This window comes from Micromys minutus (genome assembly GCF_963924665.1).
Source record: "Micromys minutus genome assembly, chromosome: 12".
Taxonomy (NCBI): Eukaryota; Metazoa; Chordata; class Mammalia; order Rodentia; family Muridae; genus Micromys; species Micromys minutus.
In genome coordinates, this window is record NC_137981.1 from 46,180,036 (window position 1) to 46,205,518 (window position 25,483).

General features: G+C 44.6%; 1 protein-coding gene across 1 annotated transcript; it reads right to left on the reverse strand.

Annotated features, from left to right (window-relative positions):
- Nucleotides 1-2,692: 2,692 nt before the first annotated feature.
- RUBCNL (rubicon like autophagy enhancer) lies at nucleotides 2,693-22,058 on the reverse strand (the record flags this gene model as incomplete). The annotated part of the gene is made up of 13 exons (XM_080926982.1): nucleotides 2,693-2,805; nucleotides 4,680-4,770; nucleotides 5,161-5,314; nucleotides 6,591-6,652; nucleotides 7,010-7,248; nucleotides 10,790-10,854; nucleotides 12,660-12,805; nucleotides 14,491-14,626; nucleotides 16,680-16,740; nucleotides 17,152-17,253; nucleotides 18,388-18,565; nucleotides 19,215-19,300; nucleotides 21,455-22,058. The coding sequence occupies 13 exons, from the start codon at nucleotides 22,056-22,058 to the stop codon at nucleotides 2,693-2,695; spliced, it is 2,037 nt and encodes a 678-aa protein (XP_080783108.1).
- Nucleotides 22,059-25,483: the final 3,425 nt, after the last annotated feature.

The window sequence follows — 25,483 nt, forward strand, 5'->3', positions numbered from 1 at the left end:
CTCAGTCCTGTTGGTGGACAGTGATCTGCTGTTGTGGACAGTGCTGAGAAAGGACTGGAAGGGCCAATGCTAGCTTGTAAGCCCACTTGCCCAAGGACAAGATAATTTCCTGGAATTCTGGGAGCAGTTGTTCTTGGGAGATAAGTCAAATGTTTTCACTCCCCTTAACCAACTACATCAGATGTGCTTCATGACACGTAGGCAAGACAGGAAATAGGTCAGGACGTATGCTTTCCCCAATTGGGCCTGATTAGAAAGGGGGTAGATTTGGGGGTTTGTCTTTTTTAAGCTTCTACAAAATCATGACTCATGGCCGTTGGCCAGAGTCCATCTTCTTGGCTTGTATTTAATTGCAACTTGCTTCAACTGTAGCTCAGAATTGTGGAACTGGTTTTTCTTAAGTGAACCTCAGTATTAACAGGACTCCTGAGAGGTTAGTCATGAGGCCTCTGCTTTGGGAAGGGATTCCTCTACTGGGAGGGAAGGAATTAGACTCTCTGGTAGCTAGGCAGATAGGGAGAGGACATGGCTAGGTAGTAAAGGTGGCGAATGTCCAAGATGGCCTGCTTCTTCCTCACCACCTTGACTTGAGACCAAAGCCAGGCAGCCTCTGTCTCCCCCACCAGCGGGCTCCCTGCTGACAAACTGGCTTAGCAAGTTCAAGGCCTAATCAACCTTCCTATCTGTTTTCAAACTGACTAACCTTAAAGACGAGGGGAAACTCTTTAGGAGTTTCAATCCCAGGCCTTGAGATTGGGTTCTCTGCTTTCAGAGTCTTTTTCTCTGTGTGTCTGCTGTGTGCACATCTCCTCATGTCACTCTGTCCCCACTCCGGCCACACCGGGCTTGGCAATCATGCGCCCTCCCCCAACCCCACCCCAAGAAGCATGTAATAGAAACAGTTGACAGAATGTCCAGACAGGGGAGACTCAGTCTTCTCAGTGTTATCTCACTGAAAGTCAGCTTCTTCCTCTCCTCCTCCTCCTCTTCTTCCACTGCCTCAGCACAGACAGTGGGAGACACTGGTGGGTGGGGCTGGGGACATTGATGACATCGGTAGCACATTGTTGACGCCTTTGCTGATTGAGCAGCTCAGTCTGGGCACGTGAGTGTCAGGCAATATGATGCCCACGTCCTATTGAGAACTGGTCCGCCCAAAGATATTCCAGAATAGGAGACAGTATGCAGGAGAGAGCAAAGGTGGAAATACAGGTTTACCTGTGCTCTAGGACAATGTGTATCTAAGAAGCATTAGAAAGAGATTTTCACCAGTTTCATGACCCACTGAACTGGGCCTTAGAGCTTATGTTCAGAGTGCTGTCATACTCACCCCAGGTTCATGTGTTTGACCATGTGCTCTTTACCTGAAAGGGTTGAAACCCTTGGGGCCAGCTTATCACTAGACCTATTTGGAGGTCTAGGGCAACCTTCACTCCGGGCTAGCTCTCTGCTTCCTTCCTGGTTTGTGTTAAGGAGTCTGTCCCATGTTCTTCTCCTTGAACTCCACCGTTCCTTTCCTGCACCGGCAGAGCTGAAACCATTACAATTAGCTTCTCCTCCGCTCCGGCGGGGGTGTTTCGTCACAGTTGTGAGAAAAGTCACCCCTGTGCATCTTAAGGGATGCCTCAGTTTTGAAGTGACGACTGGGAGCACACTGTTAAGAGCACTTTCTTGCTTAGAGTAGTGACGCATACCATAGTCCTAGTACTCGGGACATAGAGACGGGACACAAGTTCAAGGTCAGCCAGGGCTTCATGAGAAGACTCTGTCCCACAAAACACAAACCAAACAAAAGAAAGAATATTCTATCCAAATTTACTTGTTTTTGAAATTCCATGCTTTTTCAGAATAAAAAAAGAATTTTTTTTACAGGTTGCATCTGATTTTCTATGTTAGTAATAAAAGTTTTAATCTCTGCCTCTACTTCCTAAATGCAGGGATTACAGGCGCACACCACCATGCTCAGCTTTCAGAGTCTCTATGTTTGGTTTGTTGCTTGTTTCCCAGGAAGCTAGGTCATGAAGGGCTAGAATGGAGTCGGTCCCCTCTGGCTCCCTTGATTTTAGCAGGGGGCAGAGGAGGCAAAGTGGCTGAATGTTTGCTCATGAAATAGTGCCATCTAGAGGCAACTGTTCCGAATGACAGGCCGCCGGGACCTTGGTGAGTGGCTGAACCCTCATCTAGAAATGAATGTCAGAACAGAGCTGGACTGCACTCTCTGCAGGCCACGGAATGAATAAAACAGGAAACTGACTGACACAGTCACCAAACAACCTTCAATAGTAGTCTTTAACAAAAGCTTGGCCAAACAGAATTCCTGTGACCCTTCCTTTCCTAGTGGCTACAACCCATCCCACATTTCAACAAGGAGAAATCTGTCAGTTACAGTTCATAAAAAAATAGGTTCTATATTTAGCTTTAAAAAAAAAATCTCAGTGCAACGTAAATGAAAAAAGACCTCTTTAAAAAAAAAAAAAAAAAACAGCCAGTAGCAGCAAAACAATGAACGTTCGTAAACAAACCCTTAACAACCTAACAAAGCTTTCATACTCCTTGAAAGCATTAAATACATACAAGAGGGGGATTTTAGCTGGCTTTTTCTTACTATACAATACTTAGCATCTGAAACAATGTTACCAGGAGCAGACACAATTTGGTATCACCATGAGGTGTTTGGAACAACATTGGGCCATCATGTGGCCGCAGGGGACAAGCTCTCCAAGTGTTGTCTCCGGGCTGTGATCCTGGCGCAGCGGGGGCATCTCGAAGACTGGAAACACTGTTTGTGGAAACAGGCCCTGCACCCTGCAAGTGAGGGGATGGGTTGTCAGCAAATGCACTCCTTCATTTCTCACATACACATGGACGCTCATCCCTCTGTGTAAGGGGAGGGAGGAAACCTGAGTCGAGAACCCCGAGTCTTACAGAAAAAAAATCAACCATGCCAAAACTCTCAGGTTTACCCGTTACTCAGCAGCCCTTAGCTATACCCTCAGGAGCCCAGTGGAGGCGGTTGATGCTGCACGCTTCCAGATCAGCCCAAACATGACGGACAGTCCCCCTGATCTGCACTTGGTGCCTGATGGCTCTTTCGAGGTGGCTTTGCTTCTCTGGAAATGGCTCTAAATGGGCCAAGCCACCTTAACCAAGTTCATGTTCTTTTTTTTTTTTGCACCAGCCTGTATCCCGAGGCTGGTTACTGTGGTCTTGGGACAATGCTGAGATGCTACCTACGCTGCTCCCCAGAGCTCTGTGAAAATACCCATGGCATCTTGTAGACACACCGCTGTTGAATATTTCCCCTGTCTAGGGCTACTGCCTTTCATCTCCATGGTATTCAGTTACTTCTGAATTTCCTGATTTAATTCTTTTTCCTGGGGACCCTGTCCTGCAAGACTAGGGTATCCTAAAAAGAATCACGTTCACATAAAAGATGAAGGCAGGGTCCCCACCCAAATCCTCCTGCCCATGCAACATAATCAGAGATCACAGGGTTTCCTCGGCAGCCCCAGCTGTAAAGGTGCTAGGGAATATCTCAGTCGGTAAAGTGCTCGTCACATAAACATGAGGACCTGGGTTCGATTTCCCAGAGCCCATATAAGAAGTTAGGTATGATGGTGCATGTCAGAGTCCGTAGGATCACAGGGATTATGGGCCAGTCCCAGCCTAATTGGTGGGTTCTAGGCCAATGAGAGATTCTGTCTCAAAAATCAATATGGATTGGACCTGAGAAATGACATCCAAGGTTGACCTCTGACCTCCACACACATGCATACTGGCAAACATACACACACACACACACACACACACACACACACACACACACACACACACACACACACGAGAGCCAGTAGCGAATGTTTTGAACTTTGGTAGCCATATTAACAGCAAGTCTAAACCACCACAGTGGTTTAAAAACAGAGATAGCCCTTCAGGGTTGGATGGGATTATAACATAGTTGAAACCAGTGATTACAACAGGCCTTACTGGGACCATTCTCTCCACCCAAAACCCCAGGAGATTCATTCTTCATTTCCATCCTGCAAACTATTCCTCACTGCGGGCCCCACACTGCACTGTCTCCCGTCTACCTTCAAGTACACACTGCATCACTACTTTCTAAAGACACAACCTTACTGAAGTGACTGCCTGTGCTGCTTTGAATGAAAATGGTCTCTATAGGCCCATAGAGAGTGGCACTATTAGGAAGTGTGGCCTTGTTGAAGTAGGTGTGGCCTTGTTGGAATTATCATTGGGGTGAACTTTGAGGTTTCAGAGGCTCAAGGTAGGCTCAGTATCACTGTTTCCCTGTTGCCTTTAGATCCAGATCTAGATCTCTCAGCTACCCCTCCCCCACCATGTCTGCCTGCATACCACCATGCTTCCTGTCGTGATGACAACGAACTCAACCTCTAACCTGTAAGCCAGCCCCAATTAATGTTATTCTTTATAAAAGTTGCAGTACTCTCAGGGTCTATTAAAGCCATAAATAAATAAATAAATAAATAAATAAATAAATAAATAAATCAATAAATCAATAAATAAATCAATAAATCCCTGACTGAGACACTGAGGTATTTTTCAGTTCAAGTTAGTTAGCCCTGTGGTCGAGCTATTAAACTTAAATTGTCTTTGCAGTAAGTAAAGCGATTATGATGTGATTAGAGTAATCTCAGTACCTGCACATCTTGTACAAGTCATGGTCTGAAATGGGAAGATGACGGTCGTGCTCTGGCAAAACTCACAAATGAAGCCCTTCCCTTGGCACAGCTGCAAAAGAAGGCATCTAGGGTCACAAGGTAGCACTGCTTCTTGTGCGGGGGAAACCACTTACGCAAAACCGTGGAAGTGTCTGCTTTTCAATGCCTATGATGTTAGCCTTTAGAAGAATGGGTCGGAACAATAACAACGACAGAAACCACACTTCAAAATGGCTGCTTCGGGGCAGAATGGGTTTCTACAGGGTGTGGGCGTTCAAACCAAGAAGGTATAGGGTCCCATCTTGAGTGCCAGAGGGAGGCCTTTGGTTAGCTGATTCAGGGCTGTGAATCAGTTCTCCACGCTCAGGGCTGCAGAAGTGAAATGTGACCAAGAGTCAAGTAAAAAGCAACACCTCCCTCCCTAGATCCCGGCACTAGGAAGGGAAGCTTGAACCCTTACCTCACAGCTGTCCACGTGGGCCAGAGAAGCTCTCAGGATGTCCTTGAGCAAAGGTGCCAACAGTCCTTTCTTGGTCCTGAGGAAGTCGTCCATGGAGAACACGTGACATTCATCAGTCAAGTGACTGGGAACCTGCTCAAACTCCTTCAGCACACTGCCAGAGAGGAGACAGTTTCCTGAGGTCACCTACGCTTTTCGCCCTCAATTAAAAAGGTCTCCTGGGGCTGGAGAGATGGCTCTCGGTCAGTAAAGTGCTTGCAGTGCAAGAAGAGGATCCAAGTCCAGCTCTGCAGCACCCCCACAAAAAAAGGAAGGCATTGTAGTGCATGCCTGCAATTCCAATGCTGGGGAGGCGAGACAGGGGAGTCCCCAGAGCTCACTGGAGCTAGCCATTTGGTGAGCAAACTCCAGGCCAAGTGAGAGACTGTGTCTCAAAAAACAAGGACAAAAGTGATTGAAAAGACACCTAATATCAACCTCTGGTCTCTTACATGCACGGAGACATAGCGTACATATGCACACAAACACATGTGCTCACACATGCACATACCTGTACCTATAAACTAGCATCTAGTAATGTATAGATGATGTAAATTTAGCCTTGATCTCATTACTGAACACCTGGTAGAGGTCTATGCTATTTCTTATTTTAAACATATCTTAAGTAAATGTCTTCTCACATCTATAAGAACATCCTTGGGTAAGCTTTGTGACATCATTTCTGGAAGCCATACTCCCACTTAGTGTTACCTGTATCTTGCCTCTGTGTGAGGCCATGGGAATCCTCACGGCAGCACTGCTCACAAGAGGCAGAGGCAGCCCAACGAGCAGATTTAAAAAAAAAAAAAATCAATATGCCCACACAGCAGGTACTATTCAGCCATCAGAAGGCAGGGAATCCTGACACATGCTGCAATGTGGATAGACCTTAGGAAAATAAGCCAGTGATAAAAGACACATATTCTATGATTTACAACCATGAGGTACTTAGAGTGGTCAAATCCATGTGGAAATAAAGTGAGTTGCCAGGGGCCGGGATACAGGAAGAAGGAAAGAGGAGGGAGGATGGTTAGAGATTGGATTCTGCAAGAGATGGACGTTCTGCAAATGAACAGTGGTGGCAGAAACACAAGGGACCACTCTCCATGTCCATGAGCTTAAAGCAGCAGGAGAATAAAACGCTGTTACAGTGTTCATCACAATCTACTGTATGTACTATATTTACCTTGTATCTATACTGTAGCCACAGGCTGAGGTATTGACAATTATCTTTGTCAATCTCTCTTTTTAACTCCCCTTAGTTTGTTTCTTTCAGTGTTGGGATGGAGGTGAAGAGTAAAAGGTTCTGAGAAGCCAGAGATACTGGAGGAGCCAGCATCAAGAAGAATATGCCAGGCAGGGGCACAGAGCATCCCCACTGGGAATCATACCTGTCAGCAAACCTGCAAGTCTTCAACAGCTTCTTGATATGAAAAAGCTGCTCCTGGATGTCCTAAGGCGAGAAGCCAACCATGAGGAATGAGATGTGTGGCCACTAACAATGCACACAAACCTTAAAGTTATTTAGAATACTATGCTGGCGAGCAAAAACAACTTCCAAGCAAACAGCCCCTTCAGCAAAGACTCATAACTGAATGCTTGGACACATGAGTCCTGAATGAATACAGGTTTAGTTAGGCCTTGAAAAGAGACTACGTAGGCAAGAGACCCTGGAATCATTCACCCCACAGTCTATATGCCTTGTGAAGGGTCTTGGGGACACCCTGAAACCAGAGTGACATGCATTTCCTACTATAGGACATCTACATCTCCTCGACCTATTTCCTCTTCCACGGGAGCCGCAGCTCACCTTCACTCTATCCAGTTCCTTAGCTTTTGCATAGAGGCTGTGTTGTCCGCCCAACAGGTTGAAGACAGGCTGATGCCATATGCTGTCCAGTAGCCATTTCGAGAAATCGCTGACTTGGTACTTCCTGAAGTCCCACATCATCAGGATCCGAGCAGGGATGCAGGACTCTGCAGATGAGTGGCATCTGTCACAGAAGTACTTCCCGAGATACTCACAGTACCGGAGCCTCTTCACGAACTCTGTAGAGGGCAGGAGGGTGACACTACGTTCAGGACCTACCCTGGACTATATCTCCCCATTCCTATGTGAGGTTCAGACACACACGGATGTTTCAGCGTGCCAAAACCAGATCCAGCTGCCAGGCAGCACAGCTCGGGCACTGACTTGAGGATTTCACCCGTGGCCATTTGTGGTTTGCTGTGGTTAAGGCAGGTCTCAGAGAGACAGAATCCTCCCTAACACTCTTGGACATCGAAGACAGGCACAGCAAACTGCAGTGCAGCAAGACCATTGCATGTAGGGCCTGGGAATCTAGCCAACTTCGCAGATCTTACCTGCTACTGACAGGGCAGCAGCTCAGAAACTGGGTGCAGGGATAGCCCGTCTACAAAGAGCATATTCTAAAGCAGGGCGTGCATGGTGTAGGATGTAGCCTCCAAAAGTGTGAGTGTGTGTGTGTGTGTGTGTGTGTGTGTGTCTGTACGTGCATGTATGTATGTATCAGAGACAGAAAGAGGGAACAATATGAGAGAGAGAGAGAGAGAGAGAGAGAGAGAGAGAGAGAGAGAGAGAGAGAGAGAGAGAGAGAGACCTAGACCCCCAAAGAGCTAATGATATACTTAGCTGCAGCATGAGGAAAATTATTTGTCTCTTGCACTTTTGAATTTGCTAAAACAAACAGATGGTACTTCTGAAGTTTCTCCAATAAAATATTCAGATGCACAAAAGATGGAGGGATGAATACTGTGTCCTCACAACCTGCACTAAGAAGGAAAACAACCCAGCCCTGAATCTCCTGTGCAATCATTACTCAGCATTAGTGCCTGACAGGATCAGAGTCTGGTCTGTATCATTCCTGGTTTGACTTGTGTCTCTTTGTAATTGAGAAAACACAGGGTGTAATTCAGTATGTCCATTAGATTCGTGGTGAGAGAGGACAACACAATGGATTGGAAGGCAGTAACTACACTCGCTGGCACACTATAGGTACAAATGACCATTTTCCAAACAATTCTTTGAGGAAGAGTCAGGAATAAGTCTTCACTGGGTACTTAGTCTGTTTCCTAAGCTGGTGAATGGCTAATACATGTCATCCTAAGCTTCTAATTTTATGACTTAGGGACTTATATTTCCCTCTTTCATTGTGAAAAGCAGGACAGTGAGGTCAAGCTTATAGTAAGGATAAACAGGCAGTGATCTGGGACACACAGGCAGTGAACAGGCAAACTCACTTGAAATCCAGTGTCACCAGCATATCCCACTCCTTCAGGTGCTGAATGGGAAGGTGAGAAGTTAATGTCTCTGCTCTTAATGAATTGTCTTTCATGGAGAGGTATTCTATGACAAATCGCCAACAACAAACTAAAGGTCCAAAAAGTATAGCATGCCATCTGTAATGGTTTGAATTGCCTGGCTCAGACAATGGCATTATTAGGAGTAGGTGTGGCCGTGCTTGAGTAGGTGTGTCACTGTGGGCATTGGCTTTGAGAACCTCATCCTAGCTTCCTGGAAGCCAGTATTCTGCTAGCAACCTTCAGATAAAGATGTAGAACTCTCAGCACCATGCCTGCCTAGATGCTGCCATGTTCCTGCCTTGATGATAATGGACTGAACCACTGAACCTGTAAGCCATGCCCAATTAAATGTTGTCCTTATAAGAGTTGCTTTGGTCATGGTCATGTTCACAGCAGTAAAACCCTAACTAAGGTTTTTTATAACTGATATAACTCACCTTTCCCAGTATCAAAGTCTCCATCATCTCAGGATCCACTCATTCATTCACTAAACATCATCAAATGTTCACTGTGCTATCATCAGTAAAGAATAAATTATGCCCATCTCTCTTCCTAAGACCATGAGGACAGACAAAAAAATGAGAGCAGATTCCATGAGGGCAGGACCTGCAAGATCCCTGGTTGTACTGACAAGAAAGAATGAGCTCAGGAAGGCTCTTAACAAATTGGTGGAGTCAGCCATGTCTCTGCAGTTTCTGACTCATGCATTCGGCATTTAGTGTGGCATTAGAATGTGCGGGTTCACAGACCTGCCTCTTGATGGGCTATCTGGGAAAATGAGTCATTCCAAAAGAACTGCACTATAATTGTCACTAATGTGCAGTGAGATAGAGGAAGCCCTGGATGGTTCTGCTTTCAGTTTTAGTGTCTTGAAATAGACTAAATCTTCTCTGGAGAACAAGTAATCCCCAGGTTCAGCTGAAAATTTTATATGGTATCTCTTGGAGGAGACTAGTTTGCAGGACCTTGGACATCCCATAAATGAGTCACCATGTCCTCAACATTCAGAGAAGTCTTGCCAGGAGCCTATTTTTGACTCTGTGGGTATGCCTAAGGACCATAAGCAAGCATAGTCATAGAGGCTGATAATGAACAATGAACCAAAGCTACAATGTTTCTGCCTTCCTGGAATTTATGGTTTGGTGGTAGAGACAGATCATCTGTAAATAAAACTAAGAGTAGTCATGAGATAGATGTCATGCTGAGAGCAAACAATATGGAGAATGATCACATGAAACACACACACACACACACACACACACACACACACAAAACTGTCTGTGGCCAGATGGGCATGTTCCACAAGGCAACCATGGTAGATTACAGAAAAAAAGGGAGGAGAAGAGGAGTGTGGGGGGGGATAAAGATGTGAAGAAAGCTAAGAGTCGAGGGAAAGAAGTCTATAGAGAGGGCATTCTGGGAAGAGGAAATAATAGGTTCAACACCCTAAATCACGAATGGTTGGATTCTCTGGGTGCCCAATGGAGAAGCAGCCAGGATACTGGCTCTCCTTGCTTCTGGCTAGTCATACAGTTTTGTAGGTTATTGTGGCCTCCCAATAAAAGACAGAGCCACATCCATGAATCTTTCACAACATTCTCATGGAGGTTGATGTCAAGACAATACATGATTGGACAGTAGAGAGTGGGCATGGAAAAACTTTTGGTAAGGTGGAAGAGAAGGAGAAGCAGGAGATTCAAGATGAAAGATGTGGATGACCCATCTCCTCTTTATGGCTCACCCATCTCCTCTTTGTGCCTCTGAGTAGCCATGAGAAGATATACTTCCTAGAGATAGATTTCTATAGGTCAATTTATCTTATCTAGGTTGACAGTTTATATCTTTGCCAACTGGTGGTAAGCTTATTGTGTGAAGGAATTGTGGATTGAAATTTTAACATATAAACCTGTTTGATAAGTTATTGATTGTTGAGTTGTGATTTTTCTGGTTTGTGTGTGTGAAAAGCAATGGCTGATTCTGATTCTGTTGCCCATGCGAGGTGAGGACACTCGGGGCCGTGGAACAAGATGTGTGGGTACCAGGCTTGGTAACTAATCACCTAGGGGGCCCTGCTCAGCTCCACACTGGAGCAGCTCCCTGAAATGAGAGATCCAAAGGAGTGAAACCACAGGACCCCGATAGAAAAAAAATCCTTTTTATTTTTAACACAACATTCTTACACAAAGAAGTTGGTCTTACACTAAAGCAATAAACAGTCCAGCTCTGTTATCATGGAACAAGCAAGCAGCACTGGACCTGTACTTACTGGGTTGTATTGGAGTCCCACATCCAGCACAGAAGAAATTCTGGGCCACTACTGCTATGTCCCTCCTGAGGATAGAAAATGGCAACTGTTACACACTTCAAAGATGGTTAGTACAACATTTTTCTCTGATAGAAACACAGTGGACATTGTAGTGTGTGTCTCAGCTTACAGGCTTTCATTTTGTTATCTCTTTTTTTTTTTTAGAAAAAATTTATGGGCTGGAGAGATTGCTCAGTGGTTAAGAGCACTGACTGCTCTTCCAAAGGTCTTGAGTTCAATTCCCAGATCATAACCATCAGTAATGGGATTAGATGCCCTCTTCTGGTCTGTCTGAAAACAGCTACAGTGTACTGACATAAAATAAATAAATCTTAAGGAAAAAAAAAAAAGAAAGAAAAGCAAATGGATGTGAGACAAAGTTATGAAATCCTCTTGAGGAGGAATGATCTGGCAACAGTGGTGCCCTGGTTTCAACAGTGACCAGAATTACAGATGAAGTGGTAAATTTAAATTTTTATTGCAGTTCGAGGTTAACAAAAGTTGCCAAGGTTAAAAAAAAAAAAAAAGTTAAAGCTCTGTCTTACAGAGGATTCTGGGAAACTTGAGGAAAGATATATCCTATACAATAAGAATATGATGGCTCCGTGCCTAGAGGACAAATTCTGCCCAAGTCGTAGCAACATCCTTCCTGGCATCAGCTAAGCCTGAGAGCAAAGGCAGTAGACAGAGATACATAAGAGACCTCTGTGGAGCACAGGAAGCATTGCTTCATAACCCTTAAGTTTTCATGATAGACCAAGAGAATAGGAAGACTGCACAGAGTTAAACTATGGTGCCTACAGTCTTTCCCTGTAATCTATTACATATTCTCAGAACAAATTACAATTAAACTATTATGTACACACTGTAAGTATGGCCACATACTCACATACTGTAGAAGTTTAGTTCTTTTTTTTTTTACATGAATTTAGCTGTCTCTGAGCTTCTGTGGTTTTATAGAATGAAGATTTTATTTGCATCCTGTTACATTTCTCAATGACAGGTAATCTTGTTGAAGTTAAATTCTTCTTTTAAGACTTTTATGCATTCATTTTTGTTTTACTGCACACTAACTAGTTTGGAAAAAATAATTAGAATGATCTCATCATTTTAAATTGTCATATTTGATTTGTTTCAGTATTAGCCACTTAAAAATTCTCTTAGGACTTTTTAATCTACAAGTGCTATGTAATGTTCTTAACTGGGGAGGCAGAGTGTACTAGCTGGTTTTGTGTATCAACTTGTCACAAGCTGGAGTTATCACAGAGAAAGGAGCCTCCCTTGAGGAAATGCCTTTATTGGATCAAGCTGTAAGGCATTTTCTCAACTAGTGATCAAGGGGGAGGACCCAGGACATTGTAGGTGGTGCTCTTTCTGGGATGGTAGACCTGGGTTCTATAAGAAAGCAGGCTGAGCAAGCCAGGGGAAGCAAGCCAGTAAGTAACATCCCTCCATGGCCTCTGCATCAGATCCTGCCTCCAAGTTCCTGCCCTTGTGAGTTCCTGTCCTGACTCCCTCTGGTGAAGAACAGCATCATGGAAGTGTGAGCTGAATAAACCCTGTCCTCTCCAGCTTGCTTCTGTTCATGATGTTTTGTGCAGAAATACAAACCCTGACTAAGACACAGAGTTACATTTTTAACTTGAGTACTTACCCCCCCACACACACACACCCTAAAGCCCACAGCAGAGTGCCAAGAAAACTGAGCAAGAAACACATTTGCCTTGGTTCCTCAGCAGATTGTTTTGTTTTCATCTGTTTCCATAGGAGTCAGACAGGACCCATCACAACATATCCCAAGGGAACCTGGGGTTCCAGGTAGCACTCTTACTTGATTGGCGGGTGAACGGTAAGTATGATTTGGCATCGAGGGGGCACAGAGTCTTCAGTCCCTGTGACCCTAGACTTAAGCATGACTTCCTGTGCTGCATCCACACTGGAGTCAAAGTCTTCCTCAGCATGTTCTTCATCCTCAACCTGCAGGACACATGAGAGGATTCAGGGCTAACCTCAGAAGGCACAATATATAGGTTTAATTAAAAAGGACTCCAAAGTGTGTTTCCCATTGAAATTTACCACCAGAAATGGAAACTGTTTTTAGCTGAACTAAAAGTCTTAGCACAAGTCCCCTACTTCCCACTGAGCCTACTCTTATTTTTATTTTTGAATGGCAGTGTATATGGTGTCTGGGAAGAGGGTGTCAGATCTCTTGGAGCTAGAGTTATATACAGTTGTGAGTTGTTTGCTGTAGGTGCTGAGAAATCTACACTCAGAAAGAACAGTGCCGATTTTAACTGAGCCTGAGCCTGCGTTTTTCTTTTTTCTTTTCTTTTTTCTTTTTCTTTTTTCTTTTTTTTCTTCTTTTTCTATTTTAGGCTCATTTGTTTCCAGACTTCCCATGTGATAAGAAGGGATCTTTGGCCAGGGACACTCCATGAAATACGCAGTATCTGGTGCCTCAAGCCACAGCCTATCAGAGTCAACTTGACACGAGCTGGAGTTATCACAGAGAAAGGAGCCTCAGCTGAGGAAATGCCTCCGTGAGATCCAGCTGTAAGGCATTTTCTCAACTAGTGATCAAGGGGGAGGGCCCAGCCCATTGTGGGTGGTGCCATCCCTGGGCTGGTAGACCTGGGTTGTATAAAAAAGCAGGCTGAGCAAGCCAGGGGAAGCAAGCCAGTAAGTAACATCCCTCCATGGCCTCTGCATCAGCTCCTGCTTCCTGTCCTGCTTGAGTTCTAGTCCTGACTTCCTTTGGCGATGAACAGCAATGTGGAGGTGTAAGCTGAATAAACCCTTTCCTCCCCAGCTTGCCTCTTGGTCATGATGATTTGTGCAGGAATAGAAACCCTGACTAAGACAGCCACAATCATTCAAGCCTGTTCCTATGAATTCCACCCCCACACCTCCCATACACACACATAAACACACACATCCTTTGTCCAACCACAGCTAAGTTTCTCTGCTCATCTGGGTTCCAGACGTCCTCCATTTGTGTTCCAACAGCTCTTGCTAAGAACACTTCCCCCACAGACTGTATCTGCTCCAGCACTGCCTTCCTCACTAACCTGGCTTAGGGACTAAGCTCTCCAGTCAGCTTTCCTAAGTTCCTCTGATAGAATTAGATACCTGCCCACCCTGGCCCTTCCAAAGTGGTTTTTTTCAACTCTTCTTTTAGCATTTGCTACCATGTGGGGGGGGGGTAGCATTCTTCGAGGACAGGATATCCCAGAAGCAAAGTCTTGTATGTTTTCGTATCTGTCAACTAAGTGTGACATCTGCTTTACTTATTGCCCTGCCCTGGTAAGATCTGAGCCCAGTACATTAAAATAACAGTAATAAGAGGGAAAAATAGGATATCACCTCAGGATACTTGGGAGAACTACAACTTTTTAGCAAGCCTGCGATTCCAGCACTAGGCAGGCCAGAGCAAAAGGATTCTCTGAGTTAGAGACTAGCCTGTGCTACATAGCAAGTCGTTTTCTCAAAACAGTAACAACATGGTGTGAATTACTTCCCCTGATGCTGAATGACTGCTCACATCCATGTCGAGAACTCCTAAACATCTATAAGCCAGACAAGGAGACATAAATATCTGAATGGAGCAGGGCAGTGAGAAATTAAGAACATCTCATTCCATATCAACCGACTTCCATACTTACCCTTGAGCTGGCTGCTGCTTCTGGGGAGCCTGGCGGATGACAATTGACTTCTGACAGCATCCAGTGCTTACGGAACCCTCGGAACAACTCTCTGGCTAAGAGCCCAGCACGACTGAGGTTCGACTCGCACGTTGCACTGGAACAGAAGAGAAACAGAAGCTGGACAACTCTGCATGAGAAACACAATTGGGGTCTTTGGGGTTTCAACCGTGTGTTGAGGAAAACATTGTGAGATACAATTGGTTGCAAGCTGGACATCTAATGCAGTAGAGTTCACCCACGATCAGCAAACAGCCATTTATTAAGGGTACCAAGACCCGGGGTAAGGAAAACACAGTATTAGACTTAAAGTCAGAAAAACAGAATCCCTCTTCTGATGCTTAGTAGCATTTCAAGGATGGGCCATCCTTTGATCTGAGCACTGGGGTAACAGAGGCAGGGGAATCTCTGTGAGTTCAAGGCCAGCCTAGTCTATCTAGCAAGTTCCAGGACAGCTATGGCTGCATAGTAAGACTCTGTCAAAAGGGGTTGGGAAGCACATTGTGACATCACTTTACAATCCCTCGTTTCCTTGTATATAAAACTGGTTCAAAAATAAATGCACAGGAGCTGGAGAGTTGGCTCAGTCATTAAGAGCACTTGTTGCTCTTGTAGAGGACCAGGGTCTGGTTCCTCTGCATCTCTATGGTAGCTTACAACCATCCAAAATTCTAGTTCCAGGGGATCAGAGCCCCTCTTCTGACCTCCATGGGCACCTGGGATGCATATGGTACACATACATACACACAGGTAAACACTCATAAAATAAATCTAAATTTTTCAGTAAGTGCATATACATTTGTAAAACTCGCCTAACCTCCTTGTGAGGTTAAACAAGGACATACCCACTAGCCTTTCATGCACAATAACACACACTGAGTATAGTGGTGTGGACAGTGTCCCCCAAAGATCCTGGTGTTAAGGGACTGGCTTTTACAGAGTCAATGGAAGCTTGGGAGGTGGAGCTTAGCAGGTCTGTAGGTCACTGGAAGTAGTAACTCCAAAGGGTGGTGAGAACATCTCTTATCCTCTATCCCGCCATGCAATTCGGAGGCACACTGCCCTCACTGCCAATAACTGCATTGTGTCTTTGAGCCTCTGGAACCAAGAGACAAATAAACCTATTCTCTCAGTAAGTTAATTGTCTCAGGTATGTTATCATAGTAAACAAAACTTCTATTATAGAGGTGACTATCTTCTAAGTGAGTCTTATATTAGTTTCTTTTTCTGTTGCTGTCATAAAATACTCTAACAAAAGTAATTTAGGGGACAAAACACCCATGCACATAAAAAAATAAAAATAAAAAACTTCAAAAAATAACCTAAGGGAGAAAAGATTTATTTCACTTTTTCTAATTTTTACACTTTTGATATTATAGTTATAATATTTCTCCCACCATTTTCTCCCTTCACAACTAACTTACTAAACCCGCATACTCCCTAGCAACAATCTATAAACATTGGATTACTCTTCACCCCTCATCAAGGACACTTCTGTTTGCAGCAGACAGGGATCACCACAGAAAACCACAAACCAATCAGAATGCAGAGTTGTGGAGCCCAGATTCAATGAATTCATCTACAACACACTCCCACGTGAGAGGCTCAGGGAGCACCGCAGAAGAGGGGGCTGGATGATTGTTAGAGCCAGAGGATCAGAAAGTTTGCTGTGAGATGGTGTCTCCTAGTGGTATCAGAAAAGATTTACTCCAGCTCACTCTTCAAGGGATAGTCATCATGGTGGAGACACTGGGGCACCAGGAGCGCGAAGTTGCTGGTCGTATTGAACGGTAATCAGGAGAGAGCGATGAATACACAGCATTGCTCAATGAATACAGAGTGTGCAGCCCTCTCCCCACCCAGCTAGTCCAGGTTTCCCTGCCCAGAGGATGCTCTCACCCACAATAAAGATGGGTCCTTCCACATCAATCAACATAGTCAAGATAATCCTCATAAGCAGGCTGAGGGACCCCGATCGTATGGATTCTGTCGAGCTGACAGTTAACACTGTCACACTGTAACACTGGCCACCAAGGCTCCCCATTTGTGGCTAACTGTGCCACAGTGTGTGCTATCAGTGGCACAGCCTGCATAGCAGCTTCAAAGAAAGCCCCAGGGGTCCGTGGGTCTAAACACAAGAAGGCACATACCTCTTTAAAGAGTTATAGGAGTGTCTGCAGCCGTCCGTGATGTCATTACATTTCCTAAGTTCTGTGGGAAAAGGAAAGAAAGAATGGTAGAGTCTTTTACCTGCCTCACTCAGTACACTTTATAAGAATACAAAGATAGAGGTCCCTGAGATAAGGGAACCTTCAATGTCCGGATACCTACAAACAACAGTATGGGACACCAGGTAACCACTGGAGATGGGAGTTTATCAAAATAGCACATCGAATCCAGCAGAGCTAATGAATGTCTGCATTTTTGTTCAGTTCTACAAGTGAGATGACCAATTATCAGACATCGGAGACAAGGAAAATGGCTTTTCCTCTGAGTAGCAGGGACATAACGTCTTCTTAGGAGAGGTTTCCTCAAAAGTCCCCACATGGCCTTGGATGTGATGTCTTCTGGTACATGTGTGGTGTGTGAGGGGGATGGATGCCAGGAGGTTCTAAGTCTCACCTAACACGACCAATCTGTTCAAATCATACGTGCAGGCCTCGCTTGCCACAGGACAGTAAGAAAGTGCCTCGGCCACTGGGCTAACCTGGAGTGCAGCACGGCCTGAGGGGGAAAGGAAGACAGACTTGATGATCAAGAAGCAAGGCTGGGGCTGGAGAAATGGGTCAGTGCAGCATCTGCACGCATGAGGACCTGAGTTCGACTCCCAGAGCTGACAGAAACAGCTGGTCCTGCTTGTTTGTGCTTGTCGTGTTTGTCATCCCAACACGGGAAGGGGGCAGGAGCTCACTGGAGTCAGCCTGTTCTAGCCAGTTCCAAGCCAAGTAAGAGAGCTTGTCTCAAAAACACAAGGGACAGTTCCTGACAACCAAAATTGTCCTCTCTGTCTCTCTGTCTCTGTCTCTCATAGACACACACACAAGCACACAGACACACATGGGTGCACACAGGAGCACACACATGTACACATGCCCACACGCTTGTACCCTCATTCTTACATGAACAAGCACACACCTGTTTAAACACTCATGCATGAATACCACAATAAGCAAACTGGTATGTTCAAAGTAATCTGAAGAAGAGGAGGAAGAGGAGGAAGACGATGAGGAAGAGGAAGGCAGAGAGGAGAAGGAAGAGGAAGAAGAGGAGGGAGAGCGTGCATAGCTAACAGGTATTAGGGGACAAAAGCTGCAACTTCAAGGATTAACAGTCAAGGGAATCTAGGTTTTCTCATTCACTACAGTTACGTCAAATAGGCGGATGCGATTTGTTTACTTTTAGATATGTTTGATATTTTCCCATACTACAAAGTTTAAAATAAAATTAAAGAAGACTTAAAAAAGAAAAGAAAAAGCCAGACTTCCCATCAGATACATAGTATATACATGGTTTTACAGGGTTAAGTCATGTCCCTCCAAAGTTCATGTCCACCTACAACATGTGCACTGGCTTTATTTGTCAATAGAATCTGTACAGAGAAAAGAAAAAGAAAGCCAAGCTGTACGTGTACGCACACAGACAGACAGACAAACAGACAGACACACACACACACACACACACACACCTCAGAATGCTTTAAGTTAATCATTCTGAACTGAGTCAAATTCATGACTATCCTGGGACTAAAGGGCCATGGACACATCTTCAAAGGACGGACAAAACATCCTGGACAGAGGAGACAGCCTGCACTGAGATCGCAGCATTCAGCATCCAAGCGTCTGCCCCACTTGCCTTCACGGCCAGTGTGTGAAGAAACGGAGGGGCCTGGCTCCTGCGGTGAATGGGTGTAAAAGGTCACTTCCGCTCCAGTCCCATGCGACCTGCTGGCCTCTTCTGTGCCCCAACTCAGGAGGCTACACTTCATATTCTCCATTACTGAGATAATCATGTCTGCAGCATAAAAGTGGACGTTTTCCTGCAGGGAAAAAAAGGAAGTCAATTCAAAAAGGAGCACAGTCAACTTTCCTTCAGAGTATGGATTAGACTTCAAAACTGGAGACATGCCGCGTAAGTGACTACAAATCAGGATAGATACAACTTGATCTAACTAGATTGTGATGAAAAGTACATCCAGAGACGCAGATAGACCAAATGGAATTTTTCAGGACTGGCGATCAAACTTAACATTATATATATATATATATATATATATATATATATATATATATATATATATATATATATATATATATATATTTATTTATATATATATATATATTTTATTTATATATATATATATATATATATATATATATATATATATATATATATATATATATATGCGCAAGGCAAGCACTCTACTACTGAGCCCCAGCCCCAGCCATCAAGTCGAGTTTCTTACATTAGAACTCCCTCATTAGGTGGAGCCCAGAACCTGACATAGCTCTCCAGTCATGGACAGCTGCACACACCGTGCCTGAAAGTGTCTCAGTTTAGTGCTCCTGGCAGCCTCCATCAAATACTGAAAAGAACCCTGTGGCTGTACCTCATCAGAGTGGTTTCCATGGTGATGTCAAGCAAGGCTACCAAGAGACTCAGGCTCTCTCTGGTTGAGACGCACTCACCTTTTCCACATCAGCAGGCAGCATGAATGTCTCTAGTGGGAAGAAATTCCAAGAGTGGCTTCTCCTTCTGCCCTGAGCATCATCACCTGCCAACATGGTGAGTCATTATAAATGGCTCAGGCGATGGCTCAGGCGATGCAGTGCCTGCTGAGCCAGCCCGAGGACCTGAGTTCGATCTCCTATTGCATCAGACACTTGGAGTCTCAGTACTGCAGAGGAGACAAGAGGAACCCTGGAGCTTGGTAGCCAACTGGGTTAGAAAATTAGTGAGCCACAGATTCAGTCAGAGACTGTCTCCGAAAAGGGGGAGGGGTAGAGAACATCAGAGGAAGGCACGTGGCACTGACTTCTGGCCTCCACATACACATGCACACGGGTGAACACACACAGTACAAAAGGAAAAAAAAAAAAAACATGGGGTAAGTTGTTGGTTTTTCTTCTAGGCTCTGCCCCATAGTTACCCGGCAACAGCCAAACATGCCTGACTCACTATAAAAGGGGCTGCTTGCCCACTCCTCTCTCTTCTCTTGCTCTTTTTCTTACTCCCTTCTTCTCTTCCCTCTGTCCCTACTGTCCCCATTTCCCCCCTCTACTATCTTCTCTCCCTCCCTCTCTGCCTTTCTCTGTCTCCACTATCCCCTCAACTCCCCTCCTCCTGCCCTAAATAAACTCTCTTCTATACTATACTTTCCTGTCGCTGGTATCTTAAGGGGGTCGGATGCCTCAGCATTGGCCCGCAGAGGCATCTCCTTCCCCCACACCATAATGACAAACATATCCCTCCCTGGCTTCTTTTTATAAAACTGAACAAAAATAAATTCAAAGACTACTTAACTAGGCAAAAACCAATCATAGGGTACAAGTCTTCAATACTATCGGGGAAAGAAAAAGAAAAAAGAAACCCCAGATAGCTCTTGAAACATGTAGATGATGAAAGAAGAGCCTCCTAATGACAAGGCCTGTAGACACAGCCTACTGTCAATCATTTCTCCAGAAAACTAATGGAGTGACTGGGAGGTAGCCTCAGAAAACCAGAAAGGTGGAGCCAGGAAGAGGTCATGGGAGATACTCATGAGAGATGGGACAGCAGCCTTCAGAATTACAGGATCTGGGCTGGAGAGACGGCTCAGTGGTTAAGAGCACTGACTGCTCTTCCGTGGGTACTGGGTTCAGTTCCCAGAAACCACATGGTGACTCACAACCATCTATAATGGGATCCCATGCCTTCTTCTGGTGTGTCTGAAGACAGCTATGATGTACTCAAACACATAAATTAAATAAACAATTCTTAAAAATAATAATAATAATTGGGCTGGAGACATGGCTCAGTGGTCAAGAGCACTGACTGCTCTTCTAGAGAGGTCCTGAGTTCAAATCCCAGCAACCACATGGTGGTTCACAACCATCTGTAATGAGATCTGGTGTGTCTGAAGACAACGATGAATAAATAAATAAATATTAAAAAAAATAAAATAAAATAATTACAGGATCACTTCCCCAGCTGGTGACAATTGACCCCAAACTTCCTGTTGCACACACAAAGTCATCTGAAAGCATACAGGGCTCCAGTCAAGCTCAGACCACTGTGTCATGTCATGTATTCTTATACTCTCAGCCACTCCTTACTGGCAAAAGGCAACACCAAAGCAAGTAGTTCCTATCACCTAACCGTTAACTGCAACCTGGGAGGGAAATGAGATTCCATGACAGTCAGAAGAGCTGTTGTCCTGACCTGATAAATTAAAAGAGGCTGCCAATACCAGGTGGGGGGGGGGGAGCTGTGGGTTCTCAGATGCCAGACAAATGCAGGAAGTGTTACCCTAATACTTCCTGTTGAACAAAGTCAGTCGGAAATAGAAAACCGGGGATCTCTTGGTAAACCTTTTGGGGGATTGGCTCTAGGAGCCATTCACCATCTCTGACAACTGTAACTAGAAGGCCACTGTGGATGAAACTAAATTGCCATTTTGTCTTTTAAACAAAAAAACAGGAAGCTGGTAAAGACCTCAACATAGAGGGAAAAGCAAGGTAAGGCAGAGCGGTACCCAGACCCGTTATGCCTTGGTGACAGATTGTCTCCATCATTGAGTTGGGATGGTGCTAATACTAAATGAACTCGCTCATTGGTTTCTGGTCAAGGTAGAAGGTCATGAACTTTGTTTCTTATGCCAAAGACAATAGGCGAACTTTCAAGCCGGCCCAGACAAACACATAGATGGGAAGAATACAGATAGGGTTACCATCATCTGTAGGACTTGTCAAATGAGTAGACTCAGAACAGGCACTGCCCTCTTTAGGGCACGGGGAAGTGGCCACAGTCCTGGTGTTTTTGAGCAGAGCTTCCTGCTGAGGATGAACCTCTTGCTCTTCTGTAGCCAAGAAGACGTCACCCTTCTTTCCCCTGGAGCAACGGGCAGAATTACTGCAGACGATGTCAGTAGTATTCTCAGACAATGGCATCTCAGCCAGGGAGTCCCTGTAGGACAGTATTGAAAGTTCCAAGGGAGAGGCAGCGTTCACCACCACGTGGTTCTCACTGCCCTGCGCTGTTGGTCTTCGGGAGCATAATTCTTGAAGCGGCTGCTGCACACACAGTGGGTTGATCCAGGAAGCTTTGTGTCTTAGGAGCCTCACATCTAATGGGCAAGCAGGTTGGTCAATGTCCAGGAGGCTGGACAAGCCATCTGTGTCCTGAAAGGCACAGCTGGTCCCTTCACAGGGGTCCACAGGATAGTCTTGCCGGCCTATGGACTGGGACACCATCTTTCCAGGTATGGAGTGAATGTGCTCAAAACACAGCTCTCCAGTGGCTGTCCTACCACTGGGCTTGATCCTTGAATTCATCACATGGCCAGGTAGAGGTCTGAAGAGTTTATCTGCAATGAACAAGAGTCATTCCAGGTAAATAAAGAGTCCAGTCGTGTTTTTCGGTTTCATGTAATTGTGAAGAAGCAAAAAAAAAAAAAAAAAAAAAAACCATCATTTCTTCTAAATAAATAAATGACTAAATCAGAGAACAAAACAAACCACTAGCAGTAAACCTAGAGAGTGTGATGCAAGAGTAAGAAACGTTTCCACAAGTGTGAAAAAGCCACAAAGGTCAGCCTCATAATGAAAACAACAATATATCAAAGGTATTATGATAAAATTGGCTGTTAAATCAAAAATCAGCATGCTATGTCAAAGTAAAGACACTTTTCAGTACCTTATTTGGAATTCACTCTAGCATTTCAGCAAAGTTAGCAAGCATTAGACCGAAAGAAGGCAACCACTAAAACCTTTGTGCTGAGCCACACACATTAACTTGTACATTCATGACACCTGTACGGATGTGGCATTAGCTGCTGATACTTTTTAAATGACGCTGCGAGCTACAATCCATCTTTTAAATGGTTCTGACTGATTTTGGCTGCAGTGGATGCGGTGATGGTTGAAATGTCCATCTGCCCAGTGAGAAGCCCTTTCCCGTGATCTCCCCAGGCCTAGCAAACATTTCTTTTTACTGTCCCATCTTTGAGAGCAAGGTGAGAGAGAGTCCACCAGAGTCACACTGACAAAGCCCATCTGGGCATGTTTATCCTAGATGAGGAGTGCTGAATGCAGCATATGGGATTAGCTTTTTGTCTTTGGGACCAAATACCTGAGAGAAAAAGCTACGTAAGGATTTACTTGGTTCGTGGCTTCAGCGCATTCAGTCCTTGATCCCACAGGTGGACTGACCCAGTACATCATGGCTGTGGAAGTGTGTGGCAAAGTCAGAGACAAGAGCCTGGGCAAGACATGCCCTTCAAAGGCAAACCTTCAGTCCCCTGCTTCTCCCAACCAGCCCCACCTCCCATAGTTCACTCAAATTTTGAATCAATCTGAGGGTTAATCTATGGATTAGGTGAAAACTATCAAGATCGAAAGTTCTCTGAAGCCTGGGTCATAGACACACCCAGGCATTTGTGCTGTCCAATCCAGTTGACAGGCAAGAGTGTCTCATGCAGGTGTACTTGTGCTTTAAACACCATCGCTCTGTGTGGAGCTGGCTCCTACACTCACCTTTCTACCTGACTTCCCCACAACTCCAGACTCCAGGTAAGTCCATCAAATTACCTACTTGGCATTTCCCAGTGACTCTCACTTTACTATGCCTAAATCAGACATGGAGACACACCCCCAAATCTGCTCCTGTCCTACTTTCTCTATCCCAGGAAGAATATTTCTGAATCACTTGAGCCGAAGATTTAGGAGCCACATGTGACGCTACGCTCTTTCCTAGATCTCCATCTTTAATCCATCTGCAGGTTTAGAACCAGCACGTTCTTCCAAGCTGCTGTCTTCTTCCTCTTGGATACCTATAACTTCACAGTAGAAAACAGGCACTCTCCTCTGCTCTTTTCCATCCACAATCCCAGGCATTGAAAGAGACCCTTCGTAAACCTACACTGACATCTCATTCCCCCATCAAATCCCAATGGCTTCTCACCGAATCAAGAATAAAATCTACTCTCCTTACTTAGAGCTTGACATGGTCCTGGCCCTGGAGATGTCTCATTTATCTTTTCTCAGCCTCTGTAAGCCCCAAGAACACAAGAAGCTCTTGGACTCTCAGTTTTTACCGTCCTAAGGGTGTGGTTCACCTTCTGCCTGAAACATTCTTCCCCAAGTGAACAAGGCCTGACCCTCTCTTGTTATGCATGCCTTAGTTTATGAATTACTTACTTAAGGAAGTGCCTCCTAGCTAAAGACAGGTCCCTGGTCTCCCCCTACTATGTGGCACTGTTCAATTTTAATCAAAGAAAACAACTCACTTCCTGATTTTTTCTAGTTCCTTCCAATGAGTTTTCCTCTGCCCAGCTATAAACTCCACTACAGCAAGGGTTTTACCTGTTTTCTGCCACATCATGTCCCTGTGTCTTTGGCTGCATGTAAGAGATCCACACATGCTTGTGGAGCAGAAAAACACGATCAACAAATTGGAAATAAAGTCAAGAGATAAAAGCCTTCTTTGGTAGGTATTGTTGTCCAACTACTGGGACGTAAATGGTTTCCTAAGAATTACAAGTGAACACCTGCCTCCCAAAGGTATGAAATTTTTTCTCACCAGTGTTGGCATTAATACGATATAAATTCAAATACACCAAAAGAAACTAAATATGAAAATTATTTTTAAAAGCCTTTATATTTTTGTGATTTACTTAAAGGCCCTGATATTCTAGGTCACATATTTTAGAGAAATGCAGATGAATCATACATAGTATCTGTGTGTATGTGTGTGTGTGTGTGCATGTATATGCACACATGTGTGTTGCTTGTGGGCCTATATCTGCCTGTATGAACCCTCTGAAAATGTTTCACAAATCACCATGGAGAAAATATCACAGGACAAGAGCACCCATGATACTTGACAGAGTTTACTGCCCCTAAGTGTTCCACTTTCCTTCTTACCTTAAATCTCATCTTGTGTTTCGATTTCTCTTTTCCATACATCTTTTCTTGTCTGGTAACTGTGGATTTTATTTACAAAAGGACATGATTACTAGATTCCTATAAAATGCCCTATATTAATTAGGGTTCTCAAGAGTCGCAGAGCTTACGGAATGTCTCTATATTGAGGGAACTTATTATGATGACTTCAAGTCTGTGGTCCAACTCTGTAGCAGTAAATATTAATAGATGTAAATAGTCACCATGCTACCCCCTGCTACTCTCTGTCCCCGGCGGTCTCTCCGCCTCCATGGCTAGCCCCATCAGCGGCCGTCCATCTAATTCCCCTGGCAGGTCATTACCACGCCAGACCCATGCAGCACACCTATCTCGTGTGCAGACTCTGCTCACGTACCCAGCAACCTGGTAAAATCAAAACTCTAGAGGCTTGTAATTTATCAATCAGATTTATATCAGTAAATTCTTACTCCACAGACCATCCACACAGTAAACTCAGAGCCAATTGATATTGATATAAACTGCCCACCTAGATAAGACAAATTATCCTGTAATTATCCATCCCTTACAAGATATTCATAGCTACCTGTGGCTATTTAAAGATACACAGGGCTGGTTCATCCTTCTCCTTCTCCATCTTGGTTTCTTCTTCCCCCTCCCCTATCTCTCCTGTCTCTAAAAAGCTCTGCCCCTCCTTTCTTTTTCACTGCCCAATCACAAGCCCTGCCTTATCTTTGCCTGCCCTCACTTGCATATAGACAACAATTCACACAACTCCCCATCAATGGTCCACTGTGAATGGGAAGTCCAACAATCTAGTAGTTGCTCAATCCCACAAG